This window comes from Glycine max, chromosome 13 (genome assembly GCF_000004515.6).
Source record: "Glycine max cultivar Williams 82 chromosome 13, Glycine_max_v4.0, whole genome shotgun sequence".
NCBI lineage: Eukaryota > Viridiplantae > Streptophyta > Magnoliopsida > Fabales > Fabaceae > Glycine > Glycine max.
The window spans coordinates 23,453,982-23,479,121 of record NC_038249.2 but is presented as its reverse complement, the minus strand read 5'-3'; the positions used below and the strand labels follow the sequence as shown (position 1 = coordinate 23,479,121).

The 25,140-nt window shown below is 32.9% G+C and overlaps 3 protein-coding genes across 6 annotated transcripts; 1 reads left to right on the top strand and 2 right to left on the bottom strand.

Moving 5' to 3' along the window:
* Nucleotides 1-6,627: 6,627 nt before the first annotated feature.
* On the bottom strand, nt 6,628-11,920 carry LOC100790080 (kinetochore-associated protein KNL-2 homolog). 2 transcript variants are annotated; one of them, XM_006594015.4, is made up of 9 exons: nt 11,768-11,920; nt 11,590-11,693; nt 11,291-11,435; nt 10,759-10,906; nt 10,298-10,630; nt 9,621-10,193; nt 9,379-9,437; nt 9,162-9,238; nt 6,628-6,983 (listed from the first exon to the last, which is right to left on the bottom strand). In XM_006594015.4, the coding sequence occupies exons 1-9, from the start codon at nt 11,831-11,833 to the stop codon at nt 6,956-6,958; spliced, it is 1,533 nt and encodes a 510-aa protein (XP_006594078.1). In that variant the 5' UTR covers nt 11,834-11,920; the 3' UTR covers nt 6,628-6,955. The 2 variants fall into 2 exon arrangements, with proteins under 2 accessions (XP_006594078.1, XP_040864006.1); XM_041008072.1 differs by having other exon boundaries at nt 11,590-11,675.
* Nucleotides 11,921-14,418: 2,498 nt separating this feature from the next.
* LOC100804917 (heat shock cognate 70 kDa protein 2) lies at nt 14,419-17,489 on the top strand. Its single transcript, XM_041008070.1, has 2 exons — nt 14,419-14,845; nt 15,544-17,489. Exons 1-2 carry the CDS (start codon nt 14,632-14,634, stop codon nt 17,274-17,276), a joined length of 1,947 nt encoding a protein of 648 aa, XP_040864004.1. The 5' UTR covers nt 14,419-14,631; the 3' UTR covers nt 17,277-17,489.
* Nucleotides 17,490-18,729: 1,240 nt separating this feature from the next.
* LOC100805458 (uncharacterized) lies at nt 18,730-21,003 on the bottom strand. Of its 3 annotated transcripts, none has more exons than XM_003542410.5 (2): nt 20,765-21,003; nt 18,730-20,408 (listed from the first exon to the last, which is right to left on the bottom strand). In XM_003542410.5, the coding sequence occupies exon 2, from the start codon at nt 20,368-20,370 to the stop codon at nt 18,859-18,861; it is 1,512 nt and encodes a 503-aa protein (XP_003542458.1). In that variant the 5' UTR covers nt 20,371-20,408; nt 20,765-21,003; the 3' UTR covers nt 18,730-18,858. The 3 variants fall into 3 exon arrangements, with proteins under 3 accessions (XP_003542458.1, XP_040864005.1, XP_006594077.1); XM_041008071.1 differs by having other exon boundaries at nt 18,730-20,541; nt 20,765-20,943; XM_006594014.4 differs by having other exon boundaries at nt 18,730-20,458; nt 20,765-20,943.
* Between the last annotated feature and the right edge of the window lie 4,137 nt (nt 21,004-25,140).

Sequence of the window (25,140 nt, the reverse complement as noted above, 5' to 3'; positions counted from 1 at the left end):
TTTTAGAGGAAGTTAAAAATATTGGAAGTGACCATGGCAAGTCCCAATTACCCCGTAACTCCCACCATAACTGCTTAAGCCAGACAAGATTGTTGTAAACATTAAAATTTTCATATCCAAGTATTTAACATAACTATGAACCTACTACTTATGATTAACTTAAAATTTAGATATAAATTTTGTCTCAAGATTTTCCTTTTAATTGAATAAATTTATCTCAATCTATTGTTGTATTGAAAAATCTTTCTACATAAATCATATTTATAAAATTTTATACAAGTAGAATTATTTAATACCATATTCATATAAAATTTAATATATACTTTTTAAAATATATATAAATATAAATATTTGATTGTCTTTTTATTCTTGTTAACTTTTTCCATAAAATTTGATTAAAAAAATGAAGATAACATATGAACGATTATATTAACAAAAATCATATTTTATATAATTATTGATGATGTAATAATTTGTACTTTTAATATACTTATTATAAAAAAATCAGTAAAAAAAATCTATCAACAAGTATTAATTTATTAGTTTTGTAAGAAATATCAGCTCTCTTCGCTCTTCTTTGTTCCGGCACCCTTTCCCACCTTATATATCCTAAAAATCAGGAAACCTAATCACTACAAAAAAGAAATCTAGATAAACTTATTATAATTGGGTAATAATGGAAAAGGACATGTATTATTATTCTAATTTATTTACCACCACAAAAACCCGAGGAAGGAAGCAATATATGCTTATGTTTACCAACAAAACCATATAGGATCTTTGCTCACCGTCTTCCTTAGGAATGTTTTGGTGTGAATCACACTCTGGAGGATAATTTTGAACAGACCACGAAGAATGTCCATGTTGGTGAAACCTCTAATCATGCTTTCTTTTTCAATGGAATAGGGTCGTGTCGTGGACAGTGGCCGGATGTTATCGTACAGCCTTGTGCATATATATTGCTCTCTTTTTTCTTTTTGTTTTTTTCAAACTCTTGCCAATGTTGCCATAGCTTTCTGACAAATAGATATTTTCATTAACAGAACTTGTTAATTAGAGCATGCAACCATGCACCTACAATTCTAAGTTATGATTGCAGTTTGAATTTTGAATTCACAGTAGTTGGTGTTATATCTCAAAGTGAGTGGCAACAACGATTCGACTATTGTTTATGCCTTAGTGGAGGATAGTTTGTGCAAATTATCCATTAACCACAAACTAGTCTAAAACCACACCAATCTATTTTCAATTCATTTTATTAGTTCGATTTTCATATCCAAACCATTTAAAATCAGTTTAGAGTTTAAAACTGTTTTTACGATCTATACCCGTTTTGGAATTGGTTTTAAAATATGCCTATTATTCAAAACCATTTTTTAAAATTATTTTGTGGATTAAAACTAGTTTTTGAGGGATTTTTTTTTAAAAAAATGAAAGCAATGATATCTTATGATTTCAAAATTTGTAAAAATATTTTAACTAATTTTATATAAAATCAATTTTGTGGTTCAAAAGTGGTTTTAGAACTAATTTTAAATCAATTCCAAAACCAGTTTTAAAACTAATTTTAGGTTTACAACATGTTTTGAACATAAAATTTGTTTGCAAATCAGTTTCAAATCAATCTACAAAATATCTGATACAATTCTCGTTAAGAATCTGTTTTTACGGATTGTTATTGAGTGGATTCTTGTTTAAGGGAAACAAAGAGAAAGAATTTAAAACAAACTTCTTTAATCCTTATAAAACTGGAATATTCAATCAAAGAAAGCTTGAAGCGTTATGAAAATGACACAGATAAGAATAAAGGAAAATTATACAAGAATGAAAAGGAACATAAGTGTAGGGGAAGACTCTAAATTCTATTAAGAGTGATAAGTCCCGTAAAGATTCACTACAAAAATGTGAAAACTTTGATAAAAATCAAGAAAAATTCAATCTAAGAACCAAGAGACAATAGTTTTTAAACTCACAAAAGAGTAAGATTTTATTCTTATTCAAATATGTTCAAAAGCAAGAGAATACAAAACTATTTATAGGAAACAAGTAGTGTCTCTCTCTTAATAAAAATTATGGTTAAACCTAATTTTAAAGAAATAAAAGCAAAGGCCAAAGTAAGCTTAAGACCCAAATTATATCTTAAACTAAATTCAAAAGAAACATAATCTAATGTTGAAATTGGACATTAGTATCGGAAAAATTCATTTATTATAATTAGAACAATTCAAAATACTTAAATAAAATCTAAAAATAGATCATATTGCATGCTCATAATTGACACATTATTATTCCACTTAGATCAAATGCATTTTGTGTTCTTCTTTCTTACTTTAGACTTGAACTTGTAGGTGTTGATATCTTTTCCAAGCAACATCTGATTTTCTTTCTTAGCTTTTGCCCTTATTGTTGGGCCTCTTACCCAGTTAGATTCTTCCTCTCCTAAGCTACTCTTGGTTTTTTTCCTTGAAAGGCTTTCCTTGGTCTCCATCTATATTCAAAGTGTATTTAGTATATTTCTTCTGTGTACTTTTTAGAATTTCAAACGTATTTATAAGGATGAAAGATACAAAGTGTTATTTTAAGATAAATTTAAATATCAGTTTTAGGTCCAAAGTTTTAAGTTCAAAAGTCATTTTGAAACTAGTTTTGGACCCCAAAATTAATTTATGAAATCAATTTGAGGTCCAAAATTTTATGTTCGAAAGTGATTTTAAAAATTACCCAAAGTTAAAGTACACAGTGTTGTTCATCAATAATGAGAGAAGATAACATTTTTCACACTGACAGAGAAGTTATCCAATGACCAAATCAAAGAATAACTAAAGGTGGTTCATAGAAAATGACGTCCAAAGACAAAGAAGGTTGGAGAAAATTATCATGTCAATTATCAAGTAAACGCCATTTTGTGACCAACAAATATGTGAACGAAACACTCCATTTCTCAACTCCATTGTGTCTGTCTGATCTGATATCTTATTGTCCAAACACTCACCACAAAAAGAAAATAGAATGATTGAAGAATCATTTAGTGGGATATACAAATTAAAATATATTAAGTCAATCGTATCATATATAACAACCTTAGTCCATCTATGTCACAATAAGTATAACATAAAACATTAAAAAAAAACAAGTACTAATTTAATAAATAGAATAATTTTATTAAATTATTCTTATTGGTTAAGATTTCTCCACAAGGATTGAAAAATAATAAATAACTCAATGGATAAAGTAATTTTACAATTTTTTATTAGTTTTTAAAAGATTGATATACATGATATTTAAAAATCACCAAATTAAAACTTCACTTGTAAGGCTTTTGAGGAACTTATAAGTTCCTTTGAATAGATTATAAGCTCCTTTGAACAAAATAAGATTGTTTAGTATACAAGTTTATTTTAGTAACTTATGAAAAATAAGTTAACTTATAAGATATTATTTTCTTTTTCTTCTCAATTTTATCTTTATTATTTTATTTTAAATTTTATTTTACCCTTTATTCAATTTAAGTCCCATTATGGAAACTAGACACTTGATGACATATCTATTTTCTTTGTTGTTATACAACTTAAAATTCTACTTTTGATTTAAATAGTTAAAATATTTGGTTACTAAACCAAAGTTGATAAAAGAAAATCAAAATTATATGTACTATTGTATAGCAGCGGAATCCCAATATAAAGAAATCAAATTTTATCAAATCATAGGTAGAAGATATTATTTGTACCATGTTTTGCCGTTATGCAAGTGAAAGACATGTATATCCAAGTTCTTCTTCTACAAACAAAAAGAATAAATATTTAAGAAAAATTATAAAGAAAAAAAATACTTTTTATTTTTTGTTTTAAAATAATATTATTAATAAAGTATTTAAATGTTAAAAAAATAATTTTAAACAATATAATTCTAATAAAGTTTATTTAATTTAGTTTTACTTTTCCAAAAAAATGAAAATTTTAATTTTAAATCTTACTTTTTAAATGATAAGTTATTAGAAATAAATTTCAAATATGAAAAATATTAAATATGTTATTTTATGTCATTTGACATTTATAAGTTATTTTAAATCATCTAGTTTACAAGCATTTAATTATCTTCCAATTTTTCTGCTTCTAGCTCATGTTAGACAAAGCATTTAAGTTAATTTTTAACTTTTTTACTAGCTGAAAATTTGTTTAATTGTTTGATAAATAAGTTTTTATTATTAACTTCTGACAATGTTTAAACGTTACTTGAAATATTATTTTTAAAATGATAGTTTCTAACTTCTAACTTTTTATATTTATTCTCTTTTTGTCCTTGAACACTTATTGAATTTTCTTTTTAATCTTTTCTATTTAAGGTAAAAAAATAATATTATTTTTGCCATTTTTTTTTACATATGATAGAGTTTTCTTATTTTTACTTTTTTATTATATATGATATTAATATTGATATATAATAGTTCATGTAGTTTTATTCTCTTGGATATTTTATAAATAAAAGGCTATAAGTGTTTAAAATTAATTTAATACTAAATTATAAATACTACAAAATACATTCATATGCTACTTAAACAGATTATTTTATCAAATACATATAATTCAATAAGATAACTCTCCAATTTTGAGTTAGTTTTTGGCAAACATAGCAGCTTATAAGAGCATCTACAATAGGAATTGCTGAATGTGTTGCTTAATAAAAAAAAATGTTATTTTGATTTGCTACATGCGATTTAAAGTTACTTAAAATTGAAGAGAATTGTTAATATAAACAACTATTGCTTCTCCTTAACTTTGTATTAAATATAGGAGAGAAAAATATAATATTTACAAGTAACTTATTAATAGAAATATTCGTTGGAAAAAAAATTGATGTTAATTAAGATTAAGCTGACAAAAATTAGATTGTTTATATCAATAACATTGAAAATGGTTTAAGCTTTCAGTTAAGTTATAATAATGATAAAAGGCACTAACCTAAGGCATGATTTCCGTTTTAATTTTTTAGGTTGAATATCGGTTCAAAAGTCGAGTTTCCTTTTAAAATTATAACTATTCATTACCTTTAATGACCAATTTCTCCTTGCGTCTACGATAATCAAGATAAGTTCTTTGACTATTTCTCTTAATTGAATTTTTAGGAGACTATTTCTCTTATTGATAACAAACCTTAAAGAAGCTCTTAAGAATTTAATCTACTAATACCATTAGATTTTAGAGCAACCTAATTTTAACGGAAATTGAATGTACACTGTTTCTATTAAAATTATTTAAATTTAGATGTAATTGATTTAACTATCACGTTATATGACAGTAGATATGATTCTCGTTTTCGTTACCTACTTATATACACACTTGCACTTGCAAGCCTCACTTTACTTGTATATAAAATTAATAAATCAATAAAAAAATTAATTAAAACTATTGTTACAAGTAAATTAAAAAATACATTCTTAAATTTAAAAAATATAACATTAAAAGTATTCCCGCATAATATTAAAACAAGTAAGCAATGATATGTCCTGACCTAGGACATAAACAAACAACATTACAAAGATAATCATCCAACATAATAATTCTTAAAATTTATAATGTTATAATCACTCAACAAAAACTCTAATTAAACTTAGACATTATGTGATGATAATATTTTTTAAGACCTATCAAAAAAGAATATATAAACTAATTAGCTTATAATTATATTATTATAAATTATACATAAAAAAAACACAAATGGATATAATATTTGACTTCATTTAAATCAATTTCTCCATATTTTTGGAAACACTTATCTCATAAGTTTATATATTGCTTTGGTCCATTAATACTAATAAAACTAGAATATGATAATAAGACTAAGGATTAAAGTATAAAAATAATAATTAAAACTACCAATAGGTATTTTTGTTTTTTTCTTAATCCTTTGGTTAATCAAGGGGAAAAATCCATTGGTTGAGATAAGTAAATTTTTGTTAAAAATTATTTCTATCAAGAATTATACTCGAGTATTACTTATCAATATGATACAAACTTGTAAAATGTAACGCAGACTCATCTTAACCATTCCCGGGGTGAAAAAATAACAAAAACCAAGGTTTTATAAAACTGCAAGCATTTGAGTTCATGAGTAATTTGAGCGGACGAATTGAGTACAAAGCATCATTTTTTAATGTCAAAACATTTCCATATTTTATGGGTTAAACGTAGTGTCTAAACCGGATAACACCAGGACCTGGTCTATCAAAATCAATATTGATAAGCAAATATTTCCTATGTTATCTTCAGTTATTTTGGTGCTGTCAAATAAGAGTCATCAACATTGAGAGTAGGCATGGCAACGGGATCCAAACTTATGGGGCTCATCCCGATTTTGACAGAAAAAATTTGAGTTGACCGAGGTTGAGTTCAGGTTTTCCCATATAGCCAAAGTCGGGTTCGGGATCGGGGGTGAGATTATTAATACCCGTCCCGAATCCATCCCAAACCTGCCCCGCTAATCATTAATTTAAAAAAATATCATTATATATATATATATATATATATATATATATATAACACATTAAAACATGAAACTATTAGATTGAATTTTATGTTAGTGTTGGATTGGATTTTATATTCTCATGTACAATCTAAAAATATGTTATGGTTGCTATTTAAAATTATATTTTTTTTATAAAATTTTATAAACATGTCAGAGACGGGAAGGGGTGGAAAAGGAAATGGGGAGTCGGGGGCGGGAGTGGGCTAAGCAAAACCCCACCTTAATGTGCATAGTTGAGAGGGGCGAACTTAATGTGCATGCTAAGAAATATATAGAAGCTATTCAACCTAACCATGGTATAATAAACCATTGTACATCTTATCTAATTAGCAAACAAGATCACAAAATATTCTAAAAACCACAACCAAAGAAGAGGGACTATTCACAGAAAAGATCCATACCATGAATCAAGCATTTAAGTTCCTTTCCTGCATCACGCTCCACGTTTTTGATTGCTAAACCTGTTTAACAAGACAACTATTTCAAATCTAATATGCAAAATAAATTGTTATTCTCAAAGCTCCAGTCCAGAACTCACCCTAACACCATGAGACAAGATAAATCATTTAATATTTTATTGAGGTAAAACACAACCATGTTAACCTACCTATATTATGAAGGAAGATAGGTTAGTTCAATTATAAGTTACAATTTGATTTACTCAAACCAAAGACATTACCAAAGGTTTATCTGCGGTTCAAAGATCAGCAGATGGGTTTTATTGGTGAATTGTTGTTGATGGTTCCTAATCTGGCAGTGCTAAGGTCCTTTATGCTACTTGTGCAGCTGCACCTGTGGGCTTACATTGGATCAGAAGCCTGAAAGATCTGAGTTATGTAATGACACTCTTCCACATGACCGATATCAAATTGACTTTTAAGGTCAGAAACAAGAAGACCAAGAAAAAAGTTTGTTGTCATTATCTAAATAAAAAGGAGAACGAGGAATGAGGAAGAAACCTCCCTCCTTGATATACTAGTCACCAACGTATTTATTTTAGGAATGTATCTCTTAATATCTGTATTATTTTTGTAACCTCTAAATTGGAAGGAATTTAGAAAATCCCAACAAATCAAGGGACTTTAGCTTATAGAATAAGGAGATATTTTGTTTCCAAAACTAGTGCTGGAACTTCTGTATATATTCTATCTAATTGATCGATGAAATTATCAAGTTGAATCCTAATTCCAGATGGTATCACAGCTCTCAAGCTAGGGAGGCTCCGACTATATACTCTTGCAACCTCATTGCAGCCATTGATAGTTACCAAAAACAATGAAGTAAAATCAGAGACTGATTGTTGTATTAATAGTGGAAATCCTAGCCTGTATCCAGATGATACCAGGACTGGGTATGAGAAAACCAGAGCAATGCAGAAAAATGGAAAAAAAAATGATAATCAGGGCAGATTCTAGAGTTACCATTTCTCTCCCAAGCCTTAAATAATTCCAGCCTACCTCACCTCCCAACCATACCTCCACTTATACCTTGTCTTCCCCCCATACAACTCATGCACACCCCATGCCCCTACTGCCAACTATGTACTTAGTTAAGACTATATCAGGTGCATCGCACCTTTTCCCTCTCCACACATACATCTTGGTTATTTTATTAGGGGTTCTATCACCCTTCAAATGAGGCTACTAGTTCTGATTTTCAAACTTAACAAGTTGAAACTAAAACCTAAACTGTTGAAAATGACCAACACCCCCAGTTGCCATTAGAAAATGAACCAGAAAATGCACCAATAAGCCACTATACTCTCTCTCAAATGACTTCTCTTTTAAAAGCTTCTCATCAACCCACAAAACTTTCCTTGAAAACCTGAATCTACCACCACACCTACTACCTTACCTAAGGCATTGTTTAATAAAAATGGAAGCAAGCCATGGATGTAGAGATGAAGAGATTAGAGAAGAATAAAATTTGGAGTTAGTGACACTACAAGCAGAAAAAGACCAATTGGATGCAAGTGGATACATACTGTGTGAAATATAGAGCAGATGGATCAATTGAAAGGTATAAAGCAAGGTTAGTTGCCTGAGGATTTGCCCACACCTATGGAATTGATTATCTGGAGACCTTTGCTCCAGTTGCTAAGATGAACAAAATCAAGGTAATATTTTTCTCTTCCTGCCAATTATGGTTGGAATTTGCAGCAATTTGAAGTGAAAAATTCCTTGGAGTTCTTAAGGAGGATATTTAAATGGAACTACCTCCAGGATATGGAGAAAATGTTGCTGCCAATAAAGTAAGCTGAAAAGGCACTATATGATCGCTTAGGGCCTTGTTTGGTAGGTTTACTAGAGTCATGACAACAACCTTGGGATATAAGCAAAGCCAAGGGGATCCATACCCTGTTCAAACATTCTGACTTCTGAGGCAGGCAGAGTAACAGTGCTGTAAGTGTACTTGGATGGATGACATTAACACTGTGAGATATGTTGTTTCATAAATAGTGCTAGAACTTCAGTGGATATTCTACCTAATTGATCAATGAAATCATCAAGTTGACTCCTAAATTTTCCAGAAAACCCATCAAGTGTGCATAGATATTTTAATCTGAGGAAATGTCGTCTACACACGGAAAGTTATAATTTATTCTAATGGGAAATGTTTCTTAACAACAAAAGACATACCTACTCAATGATGGTGAAAAACCTCTACAAGGTGATATCAGAGATGCACCATCCCGAATTTCTGTAATCTCGTGGTCCTGGATGATAACATTCAAAAAGAAAAAGTTAAAAGAGATTTGGAGACATGATTAGTGTGTACAAGATATGATTAGGTGTGCAGGATGTCTACCAATGGCAGACAAGAAAAAAGGTCCACATCACATAGGATACCACATACCGCATTATAAATTGGTATTTGATTGCGCCAAAACTCTAAGGGAGGTAGAAGCAACCTACCTGCAACATAACCCAAGCACAAAACTTATAGTCTGAGTAAATGATGTTTCAAATTACATCAAAAGAGGCTAACAATAGCATTGGGTAACAAGAGAGTGCATGAAAATCACACAAAGCACAATTATTACTTCTAAGCCTAATAAGATGAAGTAGTTTATGCACAGACAATAATGAAAAAATTACCGGATCTGGATTTTCTGAAACTTAGTGACTCTGGAGTAAATGTGGATATTTTCTGTTGGCTTCCCTTGGCCAAGGGGCTTAGATCCTTTTCTCGTGGATTTTTCAAAGCAGATGCAGATTTATTCAGTTTTCCCTTGGGCATGACCACTTTTGTTTCAACTGTCACTCTCTTTTTCTTATAACAGCCTTCAGTCTTTGGTGACAATGTTCTAGAAATTTTGGATGCAGATTTTTTAATTACCTGCCCAGGTGATGTGCTTAGTTGTCTTGACGATTGTGACTGAATGGGTGTTGCTGGACTTTTCAGTCCCTTTACATCACAATTCTCCAAGGCCACTGAAGTAGAGTTCTCATTATTTGGATGCTTCAGAGACCCTCCAGAAGCAGGCTTCTTCTGCTGGTATACTTTAATATCATGCAACCTGGCACTACGACTTTTCCCACCACTACTACAAGCAACATTAACCCCATTAATTTCCTTTGACACGTTGGATTCATTTTCAGGGAATGACTTCTCATGATCTCCCGGGGCCTCCTCTGATGCCAAAGAAGTAGGAATAGCATTTTCCACACCTGGAATAGCAATTAAAATATCAATATAGAAACTGGATAGAAAGGAAATGATAAAACATCAAACAAGTGCAAGGCATAAATAAAAACAAATGCAGGTCATTTACAAGCATCGTTTGAATATTCACTCCACAATTGCGGCTGAATGGGTGTTGTCGGACTTTCCAGTCTCTCTACATTACAATTCTCCAAGGCCACTGAACTAGAGTTCTCATTATCTGGATGGTTCGGAAGACATTCAGAAGCAGGCTGCTTCTTCTGCTGGCATACTTTAATATTGTGCAACTTGAAACTATGGCTTTTCCCACCACTACTACAAGCAACATGAACCCCACCCATCTCCTTTGACACGTTGCATTCATTTTCGGGGAATGACATTTCGTGATCTCCTGAGGCCTCCTCTGGTGATACCAAACAGGTAGGAATAGATTTTTCCACACCTGCAATAGCAATTAAAATATCTATATAGAGATTGGATAGATAGGAAATGATAAAACACCAAACAAGTATAAGAAATGACTAAAACATAAATGCAAATCATATTTACAAACATTTTTTGAATATTTACCATCAGATAAAATTTTTGGACAGCTAGCTGGTGCATTATCAGGAACAACACTACCCAAATCAGCATCAGTGGTAGGTTCTTCTTTGAAGCAATCTAGAGCATACCTTTCCCAGTCTGGAGGAAAGCCAAATAAAAAATGGTGGAAAACCTAGCAATGAAGAAAAAACAAATAAAAAAGGGGCAAATAAAAAATCAACTTGAGATAACATACAAACTATACATCATAAAACGATGGACAATTACCACCATAAACAACAACTTGCAACACCCATGATCACAATACATTATACACACCGTACGATACAGCGGAATTATAAAACAAGGCTTGTCAAATAGAAAGGGAAAAGTGAAAAACACCAAGGACCAGTTTGGATAAACTTTTAGAATTAAAAAAAAAAAAGGTATTCTCCAACAAGCTATAAGTAACTTAGCATAAGTTAATTTTATCTTACGAGAGAAGTTTAATTCATTTTACCGTCTTATTTTCTTAGTATCTGCATAGAAGTGAACCTAAACAGGGAAGGCTACAAACCTCGGCGGAAAAACCATTTTCGAGAGTGCGCTGCTCGTTGATGAAGCCCCTGATTATGACGCATATCCCATCCGCAGTCTCGAGAGAAAACACGTCATATCTTTTGATAACAGCAGCAGAAACAAACACACGCGTTGCCTCATCCCTGAATCACAAAATTAAACCGTTACAATAATCACACAATTTCATAATCATAATTTCAAATACGAACAGACATTATACCAAACACTCGCGTTTAAGTTGAAACGACAGAGGAGTGAAAACCCTAACACGAAGGAAGAGAGGAGTCTGAGACTTACTTTCTCGACGAGACGCCAGCGACGGCTAAACGCTTTCCTTGGAAGTCGTTTTTGGCTATAACCAACCACCAATCGTATAAGGTGACCTTCGGAAATGAAAAGAACTGCGTGAGAATTTAAAATTAGAGAAAGGGGAAAAAAAGGTGAGACTGAGAATGAAGGAGGTGTAGTGAGTAACCGTTCGTCGGAAAGAGCTTGATACGATGTCGTTTGAAGGAGTTGCAGTCGGAGTGGAATCAGCCATTAACGGTGTTGTGATGTGATATCTGCGTTACATACACACCCACCTACATCTCTGTCTAATATTCCCGCGCAAAACACGAGTGGTTGTAGCTTCTAACTAGAGAGTTGTCCTACCAATGGGCTAATACTAATATTTGAATATTGATAAATGTAAATTATTATTATATGTATATAATTTTATAATTTTATTAATTGGGATGATAATAATGTTGAAGTATCGGTATAAAAAACATTAAATATAATATGAATTTGAAATTAATCTCATCCAATTGTAATAGAACTAACTAATCCTAAGGCAAAGGGTCAAGAAACTCAACGCTACTATTCTTAAACAACTTCTTGGAGTTAAGCTTTCTTTTCACACTATTACGGATACAAAAATTATGGGAAAAATTGGATTCCATTGTCAGCTGCTCCTATCGGAAATAGGATTAACCACGGATTCGAGCAATAGCACATGATTTCATAAAACCATATGATTTTCCCGATCTAAATAAAGCAGGTTTTCCATGAAGAAGATTTGGCTAAGCATGTTCTATTCGATACGGGTAGGAGAAGAACCCGACTCGATTTTATTAAAAAATAGAGAAATCAAAACCAAGTCAAGATGATACGGATCAACCCCTCTTCTTGCGTTCTTGTGCCAAAGATCTTACCATTTCCGAATAGTTTCGGATGATATTGTTGTGATTATTATTAGTAACATGTTGATGTAGTGAATGAGAGGTTGTACAATGAACAAAAATGAATGTATTGATTGCATATATAGATAAAATTAGTGAATATTTAAAAATCCCAAGTAGGTTAGTGCTATTATACACAATACTAACCTAAAAAGGGGTAGATTGATGTGAATATGCTTTATTGGTTGTGACCTAATAACAAATTTGGCAGTATTTCCCTTCTTTCCCCTGCAACATAAAGAAATAAAGCTAATATACAAAATGCATTTGAGATTTGATCATAATCAAATTGCAAAAGAATGTGCATGTTGAAACCTGTATAAGTACTGGTAAAGCTAAATATGTAGTGTATTGTAATACTCTAATTAGAAAATGATATGTTGAAAATCAAGTCAATAAATAATGTTGTAGGTAGGAAATGTAGGATGTGTTACTGTATAGTTTGATAGAAAATGAATTTGATTAACCATAATGCATATGTAACAATGAGAATTTGGGAAGCATACATTCTTTATAAGTTTGCAAATACTTCTTTGTATACTACATTAATGGTAGTATTTTTTGGAGTGTCTTGTTTGTCATGAATAATAATATGTAGTCCTTTTTTACTTTGCACTCGTGAAAGTACAACATATAGTTGGCAATGGAAAAATACTGGGTTTGGTAAATACAATCCTACATGTGCCAAGGACAGTCGCTGAGACTTGTTTATAGTTATTGCAAATGAAACCATGAATGAAAATTGTCTTCTAATTAGTTTGAATGGCCATGGAGAATCAGAATGAGACATATTCATTATTGGTATGTATGTCTTATGACCTATATTGGGTCTAGTAATAATCTCTGCTTCAATCACATTTGAACCAAGTCTTGTGACAATAAGCCTAGTTTCATTGCATAACCCATTTGTCTTGTCCAAATTTCGTAATAGTATGATGGGAGTGTCAACCTTGATTTTTAACTTGTGATTAGGTATTTCTGATGTTTTCAACGAGTTCAGAAATTCAGGTGTTAGAACTCCAAATGTAGGATTGAGTAGTTCATCAGATTTATCAACACTATCGGCACTACAATACTCTTTCTCCTCATTGGATATCAAATATAGGACATAGTCATTTATATTGTCAACAACATTTTTTGTAGAGGCTAGAATAACTTTTTTTTGCAAGAAATCTCTGTTGCTATAATTTTGTAATAAGTCTAGATATGTTGCCTCAACAATTGCTTGGATAGGATCATTAAAGTCCTTGATAAGAAACTCATTTGGGAAGGTGATTTCGCCACATCCATCATTAGGTTCTCCAAGTTTGTCATCACCTATATCTACTAGCCAATCAGAAAATTGTTTGAGGTCATCATTGTTGGTATGGGCAACATGATTGGTTTGCAAACGCATGTTTTTTTGTCAATTTAAGAATTTGGCAACTCTAAATGTATGATGCATTAAAGAGTGAGGAAGGAAGTGTTGGACAAAAAAAAGGTAAAATTGTAAATTTGGTCTTTTTATTTATTTTAGAATTTAATTTTGGTCTTCCTATAATTTAATTTACGAATTTTGTTTCTCATTTTGTTGTCATCTTGTTATTTTAGTCCTCAATCCCGAAATTGGATGTTCACGGTAAATTGTTTACCTCCACATGTCGCACTTTCAATGAACCTTAATTGTCATGTGTCGCACTTTTATAAGATGTTGACCTTAATTAGGTGTAGAAAATCAACGTCCAATAAAAGCACGATAATTGACTGTCAACTAATGACAATCAATGTTCAATTTTGGGGTCGGGGATTGAAATTGAATTCTAAGACCAATAGAATGATTTTTACAATTTTGCCCCCGACCAAGTATAGCCCGCCAGGAAAAATTCGAATCTTAACTGTCCAAACATGCTAGCCTCAACATCCAACGGCCCCTAAGGTCTTGGAACATTATGGAAAAAAAGAACCACAAAAACCCTAACAAGCGCAAAGCATTGCTGAAATTGCTATATAAGGTCCACTCTCGTTCCTTCCCTCGCCCTCTCTGCACTCGATCTCGAAACCCAGCCGCGGTTTCGAACCTTTCTCTCAGATCTCTCTCTTCGTTCTCTCACTCGCTGACACAACAAACGAAAGCATTATGGCTGGCAAAGGAGAGGGTCCAGCCATCGGAATCGATCTCGGAACCACGTACTCGTGCGTCGGTGTCTGGCAACACGATCGCGTCGAGATCATCGCCAACGACCAAGGTAACAGAACGACGCCGTCTTACGTCGGGTTCACCGACACCGAGCGTCTCATTGGTGATGCCGCAAAAAATCAGGTCGCCATGAACCCCATCAACACCGTCTTTGGTAAGATCCCCCTGCTTCAAATTTAGTATTGTACGGACACGGTCTTTTTTATGACATGTTTTTTTTTCACGTTGATGTTGCTGTTGTTGGTGTTTTTTTTTCGTGTTTGACTTGGAATAGATCGGTGTTTTTTTAGTTGTTCTTTTTTTTTTGGTAATTTTTTGTCCTGTTTGGTTTTAGTTTGCTGATGTAAGTGCCTTTTGCATTTCTTCTCCGGGGTGTTTGATATGGTTTTGATGTATACAAATAAGGAAAGCTGAATACCTTTTTTAACCCTGATATCATCCTCTTTAAGAAATTTTTATGCATTAAACTAGTTGTTAAGTGAAAGCATGATGATATTCTTATTAAATAAATTAATAAATAAACTAGTTGTTAAGTTCGTTTCCCTAAAATACTGCAATTGAATTGACATTGACTTGCAGATCAGGTTGTTTTAGTATTTGTTCAGTGCCTTTTTCTCTCAGAAGATGTTGGTTTGTATTTGTTAAGTGAAAGCATACTGTTGTCATTATTAAGTAAAACAGTTAGGGTTTTGACTATATATTGACTGTTTTGACTAAGTAGATTGAATTGTCATTGAGGTTGTTTTAGCATTTGTTCAGTGCCTTTTCTCTCAGGATAGATGTTGGTTTGTATTTGTTAATGTGAATTATTATAGGATTGCATATTTATATTTTTCTTTGTGCCTCTTGCAGATGCCAAGAGATTGATTGGTCGTAGATTCAGTGATGCCTCTGTTCAGAGTGATATTAAACTGTGGCCTTTTAAGGTTTTGTCTGGACCTGCTGAAAAGCCAATGATTCAGGTCAGTTACAAGGGTGAGGATAAGCAGTTTGCTGCAGAGGAAATCTCTTCTATGGTGCTAATGAAAATGCGTGAGATTGCTGAAGCTTATCTTGGCTCTTCAATCAAGAATGCCGTTGTTACTGTCCCTGCTTACTTTAACGATTCTCAGCGTCAAGCTACCAAGGATGCTGGTGTTATTGCTGGTCTCAATGTGATGCGTATTATCAATGAGCCTACTGCTGCAGCCATTGCTTATGGTCTTGACAAGAAGGCTACCAGTGTCGGCGAGAAGAATGTCTTGATTTTTGATCTCGGGGGTGGTACTTTTGATGTCTCTTTACTTACCATTGAGGAGGGTATCTTTGAGGTGAAAGCCACAGCTGGGGACACCCATCTTGGAGGTGAGGATTTTGATAACAGGATGGTCAACCACTTTGTTCAGGAATTTAAGAGAAAGAACAAGAAAGATATCAGTGGCAACCCCAGAGCACTTAGGAGGTTGAGGACTGCCTGTGAGAGGGCAAAGAGAACTCTATCTTCAACTGCCCAAACCACCATTGAAATTGATTCTCTCTATGAGGGAATTGATTTCTACTCCACCATTACTCGTGCTAGATTTGAGGAGCTCAATATGGATCTCTTCCGCAAGTGCATGGAACCAGTTGAGAAGTGTTTAAGAGATGCTAAGATGGACAAGAGGACTGTCCATGATGTTGTACTTGTTGGTGGTTCCACCAGAATTCCCAAGGTGCAACAACTCCTGCAAGATTTCTTTAATGGGAAGGAGCTCTGCAAGAGCATCAATCCTGATGAGGCTGTGGCATATGGTGCTGCAGTTCAAGCTGCTATCTTGAGTGGTGAGGGTAATGAGAAGGTTCAGGATCTTCTCCTTCTTGATGTCACCCCTCTCTCTCTTGGGTTGGAAACTGCTGGTGGGGTGATGACAGTCTTGATCCCCAGGAACACTACTATCCCAACAAAGAAAGAACAGGTTTTCTCAACCTATTCTGACAACCAGCCTGGTGTGTTGATCCAGGTTTATGAAGGTGAGAGAACAAGGACTAGAGATAACAACTTGTTGGGCAAATTTGAACTTTCTGGCATTCCTCCAGCTCCCAGGGGTGTTCCTCAAATCACAGTGTGCTTTGACATTGATGCCAATGGTATCTTGAATGTCTCTGCCGAAGACAAAACTACCGGCCAAAAGAACAAGATCACCATTACCAATGACAAGGGTAGGTTGTCAAAGGAAGAGATTGAGAAGATGGTTCAAGAGGCTGAGAAGTACAAATCAGAAGATGAAGAGCACAAGAAGAAGGTAGAGGCCAAGAATGCATTGGAGAACTACTCATACAACATGAGGAATACCATTAAAGACGAGAAGATTGGAGGAAAACTTGACCCAGCTGACAAGAAAAAGATTGAGGATGCCATTGAGCAGGCCATCCAGTGGCTAGACAGCAACCAGCTTGGAGAGGCAGATGAATTTGAGGACAAAATGAAGGAGTTGGAAAGCATCTGCAACCCTATCATTGCCAAGATGTACCAGGGTGGTGCTGGTCCAGACGTGGGTGGTGCAATGGACGATGATGTTCCTGCTGCTGGAAGCGGTGCGGGGCCAAAGATTGAGGAAGTAGACTAAATTTAGTTTATTTCTGCTTTTGATTTACTATTTATTTTTAAATGTCTGATTTCATGTCCTTTGGTTGGATTTAGTTTCTCAAGAAAGACAATATTTGGTAGTATGTCATGTCGATTTATGTTTTCAGTATCATGTTACCCTTTTCAGTTTTCACTGTGTTTTAGTGGACACATACAGGCTTTAAAGCTTATGTTATAAGCTGGTTTTTTAGTATGTTTATGTTTCTATAGCTTGTTCGTTACGGATAACTTAAAGTTCTAAATTCGTATCTGATGAGTCATTCTACATTCCTACGAATGACCTCTTGAAAAATTACACGGTAAATGGATAACGGAGGATAGCGTTCTGAAGCTATTTTTATGCCCCATCAATATCTTAAAATAATGTGAGGAAAGCATAAGGCCCTAGCTTCAATTTGTTTTCGTATCCACTGTTTTTTTATAACTTTCCTTTATCGTTTTTTTTTATCTTTTCTTGATCAGTGTCTTTTTTTTTATCTTAAGCGTAGTTAAAGGTACCAATGACCTCAAGCTTTTAGTAGGGAATTTAGGTTCGATTTGGAAGACGTGTTTTGAGAAAATTTACGCAAATTAGTAGTTTTTTTTAAAATCAATAAAAACAAAAACTACTGCTTTTAGTAGTTTTTTTTTAAATCAATAAAAAGAGATGCATAAATTAATATTAGCTCATCAAATCAAAGAAACTCAGTTTATTTTCCTTTTTTCTTTTTCTAAAATTTTGACCAATCAGGAAACAAGAAAAGCAAAAAAAAACTTGACTCTAATCCTGACTATCTCGTAGCATCATTATGGAAAATTTATCCAATTAGAGCCATAATCAAGTTGAAACGAACAAGGTGTTACTCGGGAATCAAGTAAAATGAATTGAGTTCTCTAATTGACAAATTGAATTGTGGGTAGTTGCAATGTAAGCAACTTGCGGCTAAAACCAAAATTTCACCCCAGCTGTAATCCCCCACTGAAAAAGGTTCAAAGGTATGCAATCTTTAGAAAGGAGTATTAAAAAACTAGCCATTATTTCTGGGCTCTACTGTGTGACCGTTGTCATCGGTCTCAAATTCAGGGTGGTAGAAACTAGAAACTAAAGACACCTATTAGACTCTTTATACCAAGATGGGAAAAAGAAACTGAATCCCGAGCGAGGGATGAGAAAATATTTCATTGAACATTATTGGATGAACCCAGCCAAGTTCCAAAGAGGGTCAATCGAATATTGGTGGCAGCTAGTTTTGTTTGACAAGGATAACAAAGGAGCTGAATATTCAAAAGGAAACAACCTCGGGCAAATAAAAAACATACTAGTAGAGGCAATGTACGATTTTAATAAATAATAATTTCATATAAATGGTTATGATTGAAGACTGGATGTTAGACGATAGAGGAACGACTACAATCAAGGACCCAAAAAACCAGAGCAAATTAGTGCAGAAAAATGACAAGACAATACATTTGTATTATAGAAAACACAGTATGGTACATATTTACTGAAACAATGATTAACGGACCATGCTGACAATCATACCCATATATTTTTCATTAAGTGCCTAACTCATGTCTATAACTCAAGTCAACATGAGATCATTCCCCACATTTGGGCGAAGGCAAACACGAACTTCATGCTCTTCTGCTCCTGGAAGAAGTTTTGGCACCATTATCTCAAGCACAGATCCTGGCTCATCATAGTATGCTTCTATATTGGCATCTTCAGGAATTCGAGTTGAAAGAGGGATTTCACGAACGAATTCACCAGGAGGGCAGTGCTCTGACAATGGCTCTGTAAGCTTGAATGTCCTATCGTTTCTCTTGATAAATGGCTTGCGAGATACACTAACACAAGAAACCTTTATGATACCATGAGTTACAGTGTTCCTCCAAGAAACTTTTACAGTAGGAAGATCCACAAATGGCAAACTGATAATGATCAAGAAACCTCGTTCATCCTCATAAACAGTTTTTGCAGCTGTAACTGGTCCACAAACATTCTTCATCACCCCTCTGAAGTCATTCAACCAGTGTGATTCACTTGGGTGCATTACCAAATCTGGAATCTGATCAGGTGGAGGATTAATAGCCAAGCAACATTCTTCATCTTTCTCATAAAGGAAAAAGTCCTTCCTTTTCTTGCTGCTAACAGAAGACAGGACAGTCCCGTTACCATTACTGAGGTTAGACAGATGAGTTGATAAATTCAACACAGATCCATTAAGCATCTTCTTTGGGTGTGGATTCGGAGCGCTCTTGATCAGGGGAAGTGGTCTCTCGAGCTCAAATTCTGTGTTGGGAAGATTCCTCCATGAACTGAAGTCACTTGCTTCAGGTGGGATTGTGAAGTTCAAATCTCGGCCAGTGAGTTCAATCCACTTTTTCTGCTCATCCTTATCAAGACTCATAAGATTGGGTGATGGAACAACCTCAATGCCGTGCACACATTGTGGATTTGAAAGTCCTCTATAATGCTTCCGCTGCATCCGGTGGGATCGAACAAAACCCCGGTCAGCACTAAATGGAAATGGGCGCTCCCCTTGGCGGGAATGCCCATTCATGTAGCTCCTCAACTGCATCTTACCCAAAGCATTCTCCGGCTTCTCCTTGAAAACCCACATGTACATGTTTTCCATGTCGTGTTGAACCATGAAAACATCAAGCTTGATATCGGATTTATCGAACCCCGAAACACCATTGCTGTCCCTAACAACCTTGGCCTTGGACTTCTCAACCAATGCCGGCTTGAAGTAAAATCTGAAGAAAAACCAAGCACCCCATATGCTATCAAGCCGTTTGGCGCATTTCCTTCCAACTTTGGGGAGTTGGACGAAACTCTCAGTCTCGAGTCCTTGAGTACCAAGACCAATATCAAACACAGTATCAGAAGGATCAGGATTCCAAGGCTGTGGAGGTGGACTGCGCTCGGCCGAGAGGGGCAAATTGATATCAGGTGGACACGAGAGTGTGACTTTGCCATTCATATGCAGATCCAGATCCTGGTGAGAAGGAGCACTTGAATCCATGGACAAGAGTGTGGATGGATGATGATTCTCCATCGACAAACAACACGTGAGAAGTGAACCACCCATTGGATTGAACTACCTCATCAGCTTGATGAGTTTTGCTTCTGGTCGGTTCAATGTTGCCATCCCAAAAACAATTGGACAAAACAACAACCTTATAAACACAGTCATCATTCATATCAATCCCCACAACAATATCAAACCCTCCATACCCTTCTTTTCCTTAGAAAAAAAATCCTAATTTATGAACAAGATAACATAATCCTCAGTTCTTCACACACCCACCAAAAAAATAAAAATAAACCATACTCTAACTAATAACACCAGTAATAATGAAAATCCTATCCTATAATATGGCTTCAATTTCAAAATTGAAATCACAAATCTTTTACACAAATATTAATCTTAATTTATTGAAATAAACCCGAAAAGAAAATTGAAGGAGATCTTCAAGGAGTACCTCTGGGAAAAAGCGTTGAAAAATGGAGAAGACGAGGGAGCAGCAATGGCTAAGACGGTGATGCTTTTTTCCATCGTGTCAACCATAACATTGAATTGTACTCTACACTTTTTCTTTTATCTTAACAAAAGAAAAAAAAAAACTAAGTATTGGTGAGGCGGTGAGTATGAAAAGGAAACTAAGAAGAGAGAAATGAAATATATTGATAGTGAACCGGGCCTGTTGGACCAGCCGGCTTTCCTTTGTCCATCACTAGTACTCGAAAAAGATTATTTTCAATGGACTTTTTTTAAAGGAAAAAGGCTTAAATAAACAGATTTTGTTCATGTAATATACAATTTTTTTATTATTTTCATTCTTGTAAAGTTACTTTTTAAAATGATCTTTGTAATTTTTTTAGTTCCTGTAATATATTTTTTATTTTTATTTTAATCTTATAATATATTGTTCATTTTGAATTAGTCTAAGTTAAGAAAATATTTGATAAGGACTAAAATCAAATGATGTATATATATTAAGACTCGATGCTCACAAATCTTCATAATAATTAGCCTCTTTGTAGGTGTGAAGAATGGATACTCACAAATCCAAAACATGGAAGAATCCAGGACTTTGGTGAGGAGTAGTTGAAGGTGCACGAAGGAAGTATAACCCTTATAACAACATTGAAACGAAAAATTTTATGAGTGTGTTTGGATGATAAAATTTTAAATTCTGAGAAATTTTAAATTTTAAGAATTTCAAATATTTCAATTGAAATTCTTTTATTTTCAAAATTTTGTGTTTGGATAAAAAAATTAAAATTGTGAGGGTGAAAGAAAATGAATGCAAAGAGAACAGAAGATATGTTGGATGTGCTTCCAAAGAGAATAATATTGATGCGGCATGGGGAGACACAAGAGAACCGGGACACGATGAGTCGATGACGTACACCATCATACCCAACCACAACATTCAGTCAACGACGCAAGGCATGACCCAGGCCCTCCGCGCTGGTGAGAACCTCCGCCGCGTGATAGGCAGCAACTACTGTTCCCTAAACTGGTGGGTGCAGTTTTACATGTCCTCCTATGTCTACACCCGATCGACGCTCTGTGAGCTCAGATAATGTTTCTTTAAGAAGAGGATCATCGACGTGAGACAAGAGTCGTGAATTCAAACATTTTAGAAGGTTCTTATATTAAGAAGAGAATTTCAATTTCTTACCTTTTAGAAAGAAATTAAAATTTCACATTTTTAGTTGTTTAAAATTCTGTTTTAAAATTCTAAAAATTTAAATTCTTCATAAAAAAATCCAAACAATGAATTTTAGATTAAAAAAATTTAAATTTTCTGATAAATTATTTTCCTCAATTAAAATTCTCTATCTAAACACACTCTATAAGAATTGATCATTCAAATTGTAAACACTAGCGGATGCATGTTAGAAGCTCGGGAAGTAATTGTCCTCACAAGATTTTTATTTTCTTTTTTTAAACATTTAATAATTTTTTTTGCCCCCATAGTGTGTATATATATATATATATATATATATATATATATATATATATATATATATATATATATATATGTTAAAAAATAATAAACAAAATTATAAGATAAAAAAGAATATGCTGATATTAATTTGACCATTTTATTATTTTAATTTTTACAATTCACACACCTTTAATACTAAATACGTAGTAAGTTAGTAACACAAAAATACACCTTGGCACAATCCTAAACAGATAGAGAAAGGAAAAAATTGTCATCACTTATTACTATTCCTTGGATCAATTAGGTTTTCAGGTTTTTTTTTTTTTAAAAAAAATGGTTCAATATGATCCTTTACTTTTAAAAGGTTCAATTAAGATTTTTATTTTATAAAATAGATTCAATTTAGTCTTATTATTCTTTCATTTGTTCCAAAAGTTTTAGTAAGTAGAACCTAAATTGATTTTAAATAAGACTAAATTAAATCATTTTAAAAATAAAGTACCTAATTAAACAATTTAAAAGTAAAACACCTAATTGAACATGCAAATAATAAGAATACCAAATTAAACTAGTAAAATAAGTTAGAAGAAAAAAAATAAATCATTTTGTTATAGACTATTTCCTTACCCCCACTAAGTATTTTTTTTGGATCGGCCCCTGCTTCAAGGAGCTTGACCCTGGGAGGGGGTTGCCATGAAATGTTAACTTCTTTTTTGCTAGCTTCAATGTAGATATAGAGAAGTTATGCTTTCTTATCAATAATAAGTTGCAGTTGACTAGTAACTAAACCCCAAATTGCTTGGTTTTTATTAGTCTTGTTGGCAGTAACTATCAAATTGCTGTCCTACCAAAAGGCTCAAACTATAACTCTAAATAAGGTCGGCTCGTAATGGAGAAATAAGTGGACATATGTTGAAGGAAGATTTCATAAGAGACAATAAAAGAAGTCCTAGGTTGGAGAAATAACTTTATTTGTAAGGTTTAATAACCTAAGACCAAAACTACGACATTACATTACAATCTTTCAAAAGCAAACATGACAATTTTTTTGAAGACTTGGCAATAGGGAAAAGATAGTAAGATGTCATACCACTTCTTTGTTTAGAGCGTGTCAGACTGCTGAAATTTTTTTTCAAGCAGGAGCGTTTTAAAAATCGTATAATTATAATTTATTAGAATCGATCGAGTTGGCTGATTGATTCTCATTAGTAGGGGTGAGAATAGACAAGGCCAGACTTTGAAAGGCCTAGGCCTAGTCTACGATGAATTTTTGATGCTTGAGCCTGACGTATAACCTATCAAAGGCTTTTATTTTGGTTCAGCCTGACCTTTTTAAAAGCCTAGTCTGGCCCGATAGCCTTTTTAAAAGCTTCTTTACATTCTGGAGTAGACACGTAATATGAAAGTTAAAGGAAAAGGAAACGTTAAAAGAACTAGAAAAATCAATAAAAATAATGAGAAATATAAAGGGCACATGACTCACATCTAAATTGTAATTAAAGTCTTACTTGATTATAGGAATAGAAGTTATGGTGATAGTTTTAAAAAAAAAATTAATTGTACCCAAAAAATAATATAAATATATATACATATATATAGGCCAGCCTATCAGGTTTATAAGATTTTTTAATAAGCCTAAGTCTGGTATTTAATTTGATAGACTTTTAAAAAAGCTTGAGCCTAACCTTTTAATTAAATAGACTAGTTCAGGTCAGGTTTTATGTAGGTCAGGTCGTAGACTCCTGTAGGCCCACCTGACTTATTATCACCCCTACTCACTAGTTGAATGCTAAGTTGATCAGTTTTTTTTTTTTTTTTTATCAATACATATGAATAAATGATTCAAAAGCATGTAATTGGATGAACATAATTTAAGTTTCTGATCAAATTGGTTGACTCGACCAATTTAGTGTGATTTTTATTACACATCACAATATCTTGATTTGGGTAAAATTTTCTACAAAAACTTACACTTAAAATCATACATACATCTTTATTTATTTTATTTTTAAACTTGGTTTTTTTTTGCAATATCAAAATCGATAGTAAGTGTTAAAAATTATAATAAAAAATGTTGAGAATTACAAATAGAAAAATGGTCTTTAAGAGGCTTTTTTCTATATTTATTTTTACATTATAAATTATAATATACAATTTGAAGCGTGAGACTCTCACTCTTCCTACTTTTTCTATTAATATTCTCTTTATTTTTATTTAGATGTTTATTTTGCACTTTTTTTTTTGGACAGAATGTGTATTACACATTTCACTGTCGTTATTTTTAACCATTGTTAATTTTTTTTTCAAAAAAGCTAAAACTAAAGATATTGAAATTGATAAATTAGAAGACAAAAGAATTTTAAAAAATAAAATAAAATTATTTTAAGGCAGATTATATTAAAACTAAAAATACCATCTTTAAAAAATGATAGCTAAAATTTTTATTGTTGAGAATAGTTATTCTAACTTATATATAAAGAAAATTAAATTATTTATGTCAAAATATATTAAACTTTAAAATTAAATTAATTAGATACTAAAAAGAAAATCAAAATTATTAAATAATATTTTTTCCTCAACATCTATGTAATCCACGACACGAAAGCCCTAGAAGCGGCAGAGGAAAAATGGAAAGGAAAAAAAAAAATGACAATCCAGTGACAAAACTAAGACCAAACTGTAAAGGGTAAAATAGATCCGTTGAATTGTCTCTTTCCGTTTGTACAAATTTTATGCCAGTACCGGAGAGATAGTTTTGAAATGGCTCCCATTCTTAAATAAATGAGTTTTTTTTTTTCGAAGACAATAAATGAGTTTTATAAATAATAAACCGAAGAGTTTACATTTTATGTATGATTACTATAAATTTTTAATACTACTAATTAATCTAAAATTAAGTA